This window comes from Cydia strobilella, chromosome 3 (assembly GCF_947568885.1).
Source record: "Cydia strobilella chromosome 3, ilCydStro3.1, whole genome shotgun sequence".
NCBI classification, from domain to species: Eukaryota; Metazoa; Arthropoda; class Insecta; order Lepidoptera; family Tortricidae; genus Cydia; species Cydia strobilella.
In genome coordinates this window covers 20,440,411-20,451,249 of record NC_086043.1, presented here as the reverse complement: position 1 = coordinate 20,451,249, position 10,839 = coordinate 20,440,411, and the positions used below count along the sequence as shown (strand labels likewise).

At 38.3% G+C, this 10,839-nt stretch overlaps 3 protein-coding genes across 3 annotated transcripts in view; 2 read left to right on the top strand and 1 right to left on the bottom strand.

The window, feature by feature from the left end:
• Positions 1-353, bottom strand: part of LOC134756238 (uncharacterized) — a 35,841-nt gene extending 35,488 nt beyond the window's left edge. Inside the window, exon 1 of the mRNA XM_063693066.1 lies at positions 197-353. Coding sequence (XP_063549136.1) covers positions 197-346 — 150 coding nt within the window. The 5' untranslated portion in view covers positions 347-353. The remainder of the gene's footprint in view (positions 1-196) is intronic.
• A 3,413-nt stretch (positions 354-3,766) lies between these two features.
• LOC134756314 (spidroin-2-like) lies at positions 3,767-5,096 on the top strand. The gene is made up of 2 exons (XM_063693144.1): positions 3,767-3,893; positions 4,435-5,096. The coding sequence occupies exons 1-2, from the start codon at positions 3,833-3,835 to the stop codon at positions 4,713-4,715; spliced, it is 342 nt and encodes a 113-aa protein (XP_063549214.1). The 5' UTR covers positions 3,767-3,832; the 3' UTR covers positions 4,716-5,096.
• A 2,493-nt stretch (positions 5,097-7,589) lies between these two features.
• Positions 7,590-10,508, top strand: LOC134756313 (uncharacterized). Its single transcript, XM_063693143.1, has 2 exons — positions 7,590-7,700; positions 9,338-10,508. Exons 1-2 carry the CDS (start codon positions 7,628-7,630, stop codon positions 10,459-10,461), a joined length of 1,197 nt encoding a protein of 398 aa, XP_063549213.1. The 5' UTR covers positions 7,590-7,627; the 3' UTR covers positions 10,462-10,508.
• The last annotated feature ends 331 nt before the right edge of the window (positions 10,509-10,839 follow it).

Sequence of the window (10,839 nt, the reverse complement as noted above, 5' to 3'; positions counted from 1 at the left end):
TCGTGTTAGAAATCGGCCTTTTCTTCATACGAACCCCGTACAGTCAACAGTCGTCATAATATCGCCGGACGTCAGCGTCGCGTGGGGAGCGTCCTGCAGCGGCGTGAGGAACACAGGCTTCGCCGCGAACACGGCCATGAGGAGCGGCGTGGTCAACACGGCCATCCTGTAAACTGTATGTTATAGTACGAGTAACCTGTGTGCCGACACTGAGTGTCGTCATAATATCGCCGGACGTCAGCGTCGCGTGGGGCGCGTCCTGCAGCGGCGTGAGGAACACAGGCTTCGCCGCGAACACGGCCATAAGGAACAAGCCGCCCGCAAATACGGTCTGGGCTGCTAGCATTGGCCATCGCCTCCTAAAAAAACATTTTAGCAAAATATACACGGTGGCTAAAAAATAAGGGCATTCTCGTTGCCGGAGGTTTGGGATTATACTGAGCAACTTTTAATATGAGACCAACCCCGAAATCATTTTGGCTGGTCCATTTTCTATAGGAGGGTAAATTTGGTCCCATAGTAAAAGTTGTTCAGTATAATCCCAAAACCTCCCTGTCAACTGGAAACACTTATCTTTTAGCCACCCTGTAAGTATGTACATATATTGATTCCCGTGCACGGTTAACTTGTTTTTGAGTTTTCGTAAAAAGTCTTCCCTCCGTAGTAATATTAATGACTGAATGCTTGGGTGCAATAAGGAGATATTCTGTCTCCTCTTTTATTATAGCTATTCATTAATCTAATCGAATCTAATCCTTGCAGCTCTTATCATCAGAGGGCCTAGCCAAGATGCCAATCGTTTGCGCCGTAGCGAACGAAACGGTGATCTCTAACAATCTTCCTTATTAGTGCGACACAGATATTAGCGTTTCGTTCGCTACGGCGCAGCGCAAACGATTGGCATCTTGGCTAGGCCCTCTGATGATAAGAGCTGCAAGGATGAGATTCGATTAGATTAATGAATAGCTATAATAAAAGAGGAGACAGAATATCTCCTTATTGCACCCAAGCATTCAGTCATTCATTTAGTTAGTCAAACTAAATTGTCAGTAAATAAGAACATAAAAAAATTTACTCATCCTTTTCTTTTGGGTGCTAGTACTGGTGTAAGACAAAGATAGTATGATTCTCTCTATGTTTGAAATGAGGCAGTCCTTTGACAAACTATATGTAATTTTCTTATTTGCTCATGTTAGTACTTAATTGTAAGTTCTTCTCTAAATGCTTCTCACTGCACCCACCCTGACAATTTTCGGTTCGGCCCTATAATTGACTCCATTTGTACCTTTTCTATGTGTATTCAAAAAGGCCCCCTTTTAGTCTGCTAATTGTGACGGACGGCCAACTAACGAACCCGGGGTCCCTATGTTTGACATAATTATTGAGTCGTAATGTAATGATTGTCATATTATCATTAGTCAGAATTCTGACACTGTTAACTTTTCAGGATTTTCCTCAGGTTATCCTATAGATTAGATAGGTTACCTAGGTTAGGTTTGTTTTATGGAAATTCTGAAAATTTACGCGTTTCTGAGAAAAAACAAATTATGACTAATGATAATATGACAATCATTACATTATGACTTTCAATAATTACCCGACATGCTCTTGGCCCGTTCTTTGGGAAGGGCACTTCATACTTACTTCATACATATCACAATCATACCGGGGTATAGTAAAAAATAGGGGTGTTATTTGCACATACGTTCTCTGTAGGTAACTTTTCCATGTTAACAATTTCAAGTGCTTTAGGAATTTAACACGATGAACCTTCTTTTCTTCCTGAAAGGAAAACATTGATGATTATTTGCATTAATTTAGGTACTTATTTTTCGATATCGTACCATAATCTGCAAATATGACATTTGTCATTAATCTAACATTGACATACCGTGGATAAATCGCCTTGCAGGTGGTTTAATAATTGTACTATGTGCAAGAGTTTTAGTTATGGATGGTATAGAATAGAAAGGATCGCAATCTCTTATGGCAGAATTGTTGTAAAAGTGACCGCGTTAAGCTTTAAATAATAGTTCCTAATCTCTCCGGTGGCGCTAGTTAGGCTCTGGGACATGAGTATAACATGAACCATATAAGGCAACAAATAACCCGACCAAATTACGTAGGTTGTTTTTGGTAGTATTTCTGTGTATGGTGGCGCCGCCTAATTACTGTTTTTTGATGGACACTTTTCATACATAGAGATTTGGCTCCTTTATACAGTCTTTATACTGAAAGCGGTCACTTTTGCAACAATTCTGCCATAAGAGATTGGCATCCTTTCTATACCATCCATACTGTAGACTTTTACATTATGGAAGGTAGAGGTAAGGAAATGAATCTTCATGTATCGAAAAGTGACCGTAAAAAACATTAAATAGGCGGCGCCACCATGCACTGAAGTACCTAGACCATACACCTAGTATTTTATATAGATGTGCATCTGTGCGACCGTGAGGGACAGAACATACGCAATGCGACACAATTAAAAACACGTTTTAACATTCCTGACAACATACCAGAAACAACCTACGTATTTTGGTCGGGTTATTCGCTGCCCCTGCCCCATTTCATCTCTACATTATTATACCTCTATGGTTCATGTCATAGAGTCTCCTATATATTACAATACTCTTTGGTCTCAGAGCCTACCTAGCGCCACCGGAGAGATTTGGAACTATTATTTACATCTGAAAGCTGGTCACTTTTACAACAATTCTGCCATAAGAGATTGCGATCCTTTCTTTACCATCCATACTTTTACATGTTGTTCTGACAGACGGATGATTGGCAGATGGAACAGATAGGAGTAAGAATGAGAATTAACAAGAGTTGCTACAGAGGTTTATTACAAACTATATAGTGAACCGCCCCGGCTTCGCACGCGGGTTACACAAAATCTTAACAAATTATACACGTAAACCTTCCTCTAGAATCACTCTATCGACAGGTGAAAACCGCATGAAAATCCGTTCAGTAGTTTTTGAATTTATCGCGATCATATGAGTCGCTTTAACTTTAAACTCGGGTAAATCCATAAATCCATCATCTGTCAGATTATGTAATTTTTTTGGTATTAAGAAAACATTGGCTTTGTAGGAGAATTTTACTTCGGAATGGTGTCAATGTGATACCATAAACGAATTTGGCACTCCCGATTTGTACGAAAACGATACCAAACATGGCCTAGTAGCTTAACTGATGTAGAATCAAGATAAAATTGAGAGCCCCAAACCAAATAAACTTTCAATAGAGAATATCTCGAAAACTATTCAAGATATCAAAAAATTTGACTGAATTAAACTTGTATAAAATTTAATCAGCTTTCGTTTTGTTTAATAGTCATGTCGCCAAGACGCAAAGTTTCCAAGATATAAGTGAAAAACCGAAAAATGGAACCTTCAAACCCCCCTTTCCCCCCCGGCACCAGGGCTACGGCCGGGGATTTTAAATATGTTCACCACCTAACTGTCTAGTCCAAACAAAATTACGTAGTCAAAAATTGTGTTCCTAGCATTTCCCTCTATACCTTTTTATTGCTTATAGCCTAATTGGTCATTCCATCAACGATGGAAAACCAATATTTGAACAAAACCGCGATAAAAATATCACGAAGAAGGTAATCCCCCATTTGACTACTTACATAAACAAACTACAATCCACCAAGCAACTTTAAACTTTATGTTGGTTACTTTTATGATCGAATGTACTATGAGACTTCCTGATATTCACGGAATTGGTGCTAAAATTCGTATTTATCGTATCAGTGGGAATGAGTTGGTATATATGGCATTATGTTTAGGAATTAAGCCAGTGTTTGAACACCTTTACAATGGCTCGATTGGCAGTGATTTGTGTGGCTTTACTGGTCTGTTTGGCTGGAGTATATTCAGGTAAGACCCCGATAAAGATTGCTGTAATATGTAAGAGATGTGATTAACAATCAACTACAGCGAAGGTGAATGCTGGTCCAAGCATACACGCTTGATGGTCAATAGACGAGGATCAATAGAACTGTGTCGTATGCATAATTATTAGACCGCAGTTTGACTTAATTATAGAATAGAATAGAATGGGCTCCTAAAGAAACTCGGTGTTGTCAGGCTGAAAAGTGGTGCCGTTTCCACCAGCAGCTATAGGAATGTATGTATGTATGTATGTATGTATCTGAAAGTGATTGCATCGATCAATATGCCGACAATAGTTTTAGTCTGTGAGAGTCCTAGTGTGAGATTTTTAGGCGAAGCTAATAATTTTATTTTAGGACAATATGAAATTACCCTTAATTTTATTTTATTTTAGGATTGGCGAGTAAAAGTTTCTTAACATAACCTACGTATCTACCTCTCAGAAAATGGTTTAACGTTAGAATAACAATGAGAATTTATCTATATCTTCCATCAAAACTTAATTCCTTAACTCTTTAACTTTCAGCTCCCCAATTCGGTGGATCATACAGCCAAGCGGAAGCCCAGGCTGGCTCTTTCGGCGGCGGGCCCTACGGCCCCGGGTTCCAAGGCCCGTTCGGACCCCCCGGACCCCCCGGCTACGGACCCGGCTTCGGCGGCCCGGGCTTTAGCAGAAGATTCGGGAACAGGGGAACCACTAATATAAGCATATCGAAGAGTATCAGTATCAGCCGAGGAGGCGGCGGCGGCGGCGGTGGAGCACAGTCTAGTGCACAATCCAGTGCGGGTTCGGGTGTCGGGAAGTAATGATTGATAGGAATGACTTTTGATAGAAAATTTATAATAAAGTGTCGAAGACTAATGCTGTATTTTTTATTTATCTGTATTTATAAAAACAAAGAAATAAACATAATAAAACTTACTACTTATTTAAGTACAAAAAAACCTACAGATAAAAAAATTGGCCCAGATCGCCGTCAACGGGCAAGGTGCCCAGAAGGCTGGCCGTATTTCCTCGCTGTATTTATTTACACTTTTAATATGCGGCATATTCGAGGTATAACTTTGCTATATGGTTTAAGAGATCAAAGTTATATACTGTACCCACCAAGTTCTTTTTGAGTCTTGCTACGCTTAAGATTTTAAATTAAATTGAATAATATAAGGACAAAATCTATATTTATTATTAAGTACTAACGTAGGCTAGGATCAACTAACACTCATTGGACCATTTGTTGTCTTTAATAAAATAATGAAATGAAATGAAATAAGAATACGCTTGTTTGGGACTCAAAATCAGCACTTTAGGCATTAATAACTTTTGCAACTTCTTCTTCTTTCTCAACTTCAACTTTCTCTTGTTGCAACAAGTAAATCTAGATTACCTATTGTGTTTATTACAGCATTATATAATTACCTACATTAAACAGAATAAACCGAATAGGTATTAATAAGAATTTTTATTTAAACAATAAATTATTTTTGTAAAAAATATTGTTTAAATTGATTTTGATTTCTTGTCTCTCCACCTACAGATAACAGTAATAAGAAAAGCTTTGACCTTTGATGGTTTGTTAAAGTTTTTCAGTAGTTCTAACTGCAACCATTTCTGACCATCCAGCTTCCCTAACCCTACCCTACTAATATTTAAAATGTGAGTTTGTAAAGCCTGACCAGGAATATATGATCACGCGCCATGTTGCAGAATTTCACTGGAACTAATTTTTTCATACTATACTGAACTGTCACCCTATACATGAGAATAACAGCGCCCTCTTGACAATGATCATATATTTCTGGTCAGGCTTTATATTTTAATTAAGGCCACTTGCACCATCCGCACTTGCATCTTGCCATACTTGCCATCTTGTAATACTGGAGCATGTCATATTATTTTACAGAAGGTTTGGATTGATGTCCCAGTTGTGTTTAACCTAAATCTGACTATAATGTGGAGCAGTGTATCTTTATTCTGACGATTTTTTAAGATAATTTACAAAAGTTTTGTCAAATCGTTTTTTCATTTAGATATTGTTTTGTGCGTAAAAAACTGCGTCGAAGACCAAAATCAAACGCCGGTTTCATTAGAAACAGTTTCTCGAAAATTGCGGGAGGTTTCAGAAATTACCGGGTTAACCATTTTCTATTTTTTTATTGTCATCGTTATCCAAGGAAATATCATCGTATTGGACATCAACTATAAGATCCATTGGGTCGTCAATAATAGATTCAGCGTCCATATCACTGACAAGAAATCATAATAATTACACTAATTTTTTTTCACCTCAGCAGCTCGAACAAGCCTACTTTCGCTTTGCACAATGTAGCTTTTTAATTTAGTGAAGGCCATGAACTTCTTACTTTTATTACTTTTTTTTATGGTACGGTACGGTACGGTCCGGTCCGGTCCGGTATGGTGTGGTGTGGTGTGGTGTGGTATGGTTTAGTGTCATGTGTCGTGTCGTGTCGAGTCGTGTCGTGTCGTGTCGTATCTTATCGTATGGTACATATTATAATACTTTTTTTTTGTTTATTCTGTGTAATTCGAAATACATTTTAACCTTTAATATGTTCTCACTACTGAGGTGAAAAATTATGTGTGCAACACGAGAGCAAAGTAATTTTACATCTCGGGTTTTTGAGTCCCTCGCTACGCTGTAGATTCTACCTTAGAATCACTCGCTTCGCTCGTGATTCAATTATAGAATCTTTCGCTTTCTCGGGACTCAAAATAAACACTCGCAAGAAAAACCAACTTTCCTCTCTTGTTGCACAAATAACTATTGCTAGTTCGGCTTGTGTATATCGGTAGGTTTTTTTCGTTATTCTTGCATTATTCGGATTATTCCCTACAAAAACACAAAAAAAACGCCCGCCCTCGAGTAAGTCAAGGTAACGTTTTTTCTTTGCTTTGTGACCCTGCAAACTAGGATAAATCCAGCTATATTAGGAAATATCTACCCTATTATCTTATCTTATTGCCAAAATTCTAAAATCTGACAGTTGGATTTATCTGATATATGTATAGTGGAGGTACCTACTCAACAGGATATGTTAATCTGAGGAGCTCGAGTAACTGTAAAAATCCCCTTCCCCTAACACATTCAATGGTCTAAGCGTGAAGAGGACAGACAGTCAGACATATTATTATTTATAGGGACTAGTATAGGGGTTCATGAATGAAACAGAAAAAGTAAAAAGTTAAAGTATTTGATCAGTGTTACATGGTGTCGCTTTCTATACGGATCAGATGAAGGCCAATGATAGACCTTACTAGCTACACATTTAGCCCCCATGTATGTCCAGCGAAAATTAAAAATTGTATACCTAGTCACATCTTAAAGCATATAAATGAGTGGTGGAAAGGAAACACAGATGCAAACGCTATTTCTCATTTGTTTAAATACAGTCTTCATGAGATTCATAGAAATACGACAAGATTGTATATTCCAAAAACCCCCGACATAATCCCCCACAAATATGACATCATCCATTAAGTCTTTTCTATAAATGCACTAAAAGTATGACCACCGTGTGAATATTCTGATATAAATTGTGACTAGTCCAATATGTACATTACTGATTAGCTTCTATACGAGTAGCTTAGTTGGCTAGTTGCCTTCGTACTATTCTCAGAAACTATTTTTCATTGGTTACATATTCTAGTATATATTAGGAGGCTGATAGCTTGATGCTTCAGAACAGTTCTGGATCTGAACATGGCGAAGTCTAGTGTTGTCTTGTTGGCTCTCTTCGCTTTGGCGGTACAAAGCGCTGTACTGAACACCGAAGGTAATTATTAAACTTTTTTGACTTACATAATTGTGTGGGGTTGATTATTACCATGCCTATTTACTTTTAAATTTAACTACCCTTGCAAATAATAAAATTTATAACATTATATTGTTTTTCTCAAACATGCTATGTAATATTGATATTACGTTCTTTATATTAGGCTGGGAAGTATCACGACTCCGGCGCGGCTAGACGAGGGGCCTGTAATGAAATTTCATACAAAGTTGCAGGCCTAGGCCGGGAAGTGGCTCTTTTTTAATTTCCATTTCACATATATTTGTGACACAGCATCATGGCATTCAGCAAAAAAAAACTATAACCAATATTTGCTTATGGTTCGGAATGACATTCTGCCAATACCCCTTAAAAAAAACAATAAACGATAATTAATATATTTTGCAGTTTTATTTGTATCGAATTTACAAAAAATATATAAATAAAACATTATTAACAAATTCCAATAATTTTGAATTGCAAATTTACCTACAAATACAGATTTAAAATATAGTTGGTCAAACCAGTTTGTCAGTAAATAAGAACAAAAAAACTATACTCATCCTTTTCTTTTGGGTGCTAGTACCAGTGTAAGACAAAGATAGTATGATTATCTCTGTCTATGTTTGAAATGAGACAGTCCTTTGACAAACTATATTTCATTTAAATATTAGCGGTAAAAATGTCTACTCAAACACGCGTTGGTGTTTTTTTAATCGTTTTGGAGGTAAAGTTGAACATTTTTCATTGTGTATCTGTAATTCTATTTTATTGGATTTATTGTGCGTTGTTTATTGTGTTATTTAATATGAGTTCCGACGAAAATATTAAATGAATACCTGTTAATTATACTCCATGTTTAAGGCGACGATGTATGTGAAGCATAATATCAACATAAAAAACGATGTAATCTTAGTTATGTGGCTACTAACACTACAGTCAGAAGGATGCAAGGCGAAAAATCAAAGAAAACATAAATATACCTTTGAACATTTGTGTAATAAATTGATTAACTACATGTGTAAAATATACGACACGTGTGATAAAGATAGGTACAAGTGGTAGTTATATTTTGTGCCTAGTTTACTTTGAGTTTCTTTAGAATTAAAACTTTGATTTCGTAATTTCTTTATTTATTTCATTGCATGTTTGAGAAAAGCACTATACATACATCGGCGTGAAAAGGGGTTGTCGGCCTCATAACTATCCGGCCTCACTACGTTCGGCCGTATATATGCATTCGGCCGGCAACCCCTTACTTCCCGGCCTCTGTAGTAATGTACTATTGTCTTGTTTATATATATATATATATATATATTTTTTTTTCACTTAAATCCTGCTATATCACTTTAATCTGTATGCTTAGTTCGCGATTTACGTAAAAGCAATAAAACCGTTTTACGTCAAAAATCTGCCCACCTCTTTATGTGATCAAATTTTTGTAGAGAAGTTTACATTGCAACAAAGAACGTACTCCCATCCTAATCCCGGCAACCATAGGTGTCAGTAATAACCTATCATCAGGAGTTTCGTCTCCTTTTCCTTTCGTTTCCCTCCTATATCATAAACAGAAAACAAAGTAAACATTACCGTTTTTTTTTCTCAATTTGTCTAAATTAATTTCTACTGTTTATTTTCAGATACACTGCTCAAAAGGATAGCGCGTTCTCCATGTGACGAATGCGACAGACATGACGGCCCTCCACCCCCACCACCCCCGCCGTTCTGGCCACCACCACCACCACCAAGGTTTCACACGCATAACTGGAGCGGCTATGCCCGTGGATCTGATGGTGGACAAGGAGTTTTCAGTGGAGCGGCCGCTTCCGCTGATCTTGGTGCCGATGTTGGCAGTCAGGCTGTTTCGATTGCATCAGCAAATTCAGCAGCACAAGCAGGAGCAAACACAGGAGCAACTGCAGGAGCAACTACAGGAGCTGCAGGTGGCTACGGGTCTGGAGCAGGAGTTAAAGGTGGTTTTGGAGGATCCTCTGGCAATGGCCAAGCTCAAATAACCGGCTTCAATGAAGGAAAGAACTTCCAATCCGGTCATTACAAAGAATCCCATTACTCTTACCAAGGTGGAAGCAAATCCGATGGAAGTGGAGGATCTTACTTCGCTGGACAGAGAGGAGATATTGGCGGACAAGGATCGCAACCTAACGGACAAAGCGGATCTTATGCCAGTTCAGGTGCTGCAAGCCAAGAGTTCTCTGGAAACGAGCAGCAACAACAATTAGGTAGTGATTTCCATGGAAACGGAGAAAGCCAATCACAGAGCAGCTCGTTCTCAAGCCAAGGACAAGGATTCTCAGGCAACGGCCAACAGCATGCTAATCTAGACCAAGGTTTCTCTGGAAATGGTCATCAGCAACAACAAGGACAGTACTCAGGCAGCGGACAGCATCAATTGTCAAACTACGTCTCTGGATCTAGCTCTAACGCACAGAGCGGTGCATCCTCTGGTCAGGGTGGTGTTAAGCATGACGTCGAGTACACAGGAAATCAACAACAAGTGCAGTCTGGCTGGCAAAAAGAAGGATATGGTTCTGGGAGTGCCTCAGGGCAAGGTGGTGGGTCCCATGGTGTTTCTGGTTCGAACGGTTTCGACGAGGGTCAGTCGACCTTAAACGGGGCATTGAACCTGGCTTCCCAGGGTCTTCAGACATCTGAAGGATGCAGCACTTGTGGAAAGAGCGGTTATGCCCTGAGCAATGCCAAGAGCCACAGCGGTAACGCCATTGCACTGTCTATTGGTGGTTAAATTATTTTAAATCTGTACCTGACTATTTTCCCTGATTTTATGTTATTCTATCTAAAAGGTTCGTTATCAAATTAATAAATGATTGTACTTTGTTATATTTATTTTTATTTATTTAAATGTTAGCAAAAATACGTTACACAGGCACACAGCATTTCTTCAAGTCAAATAGGAAATTTAAGGACGATGGTGTAAATGTGCGATTTTCAACCAATAGGGTACTTAATTGTCGGTTGTCAATAAGGCGCTATTTCCATATAGCTTCAATTTGAAATCAATCTTATCGACAACCGACAATGTGGTACCTTTAGGTTGAAAACGTCACAAATAATAATATATTTATTAAGGCAGTAAACTTTAATAGCCTCGGCCGAGTCGGCC

What these genes read in the sequence shown, in the direction of transcription:
- LOC134756313 (XM_063693143.1), top strand. Translation starts at nt 7,628, where the DNA reads ATGGCGAAGTCTAGTGTTGTCTTGTTGGCTCTCTTCGCTTTGGCGGTA. An exon ending in CGCTGTACTGAACACCGAAG is followed by an intron (nt 7,701 to 9,337) that starts GTAATTATTAAA and finishes GTTTATTTTCAG; the next exon opens with ATACACTGCTCAAAAGGATA.
- LOC134756314 (XM_063693144.1), top strand. Translation starts at nt 3,833, where the DNA reads ATGGCTCGATTGGCAGTGATTTGTGTGGCTTTACTGGTCTGTTTGGCT. An exon ending in TTTGGCTGGAGTATATTCAG is followed by an intron (nt 3,894 to 4,434) that starts GTAAGACCCCGA and finishes TTTAACTTTCAG; the next exon opens with CTCCCCAATTCGGTGGATCA.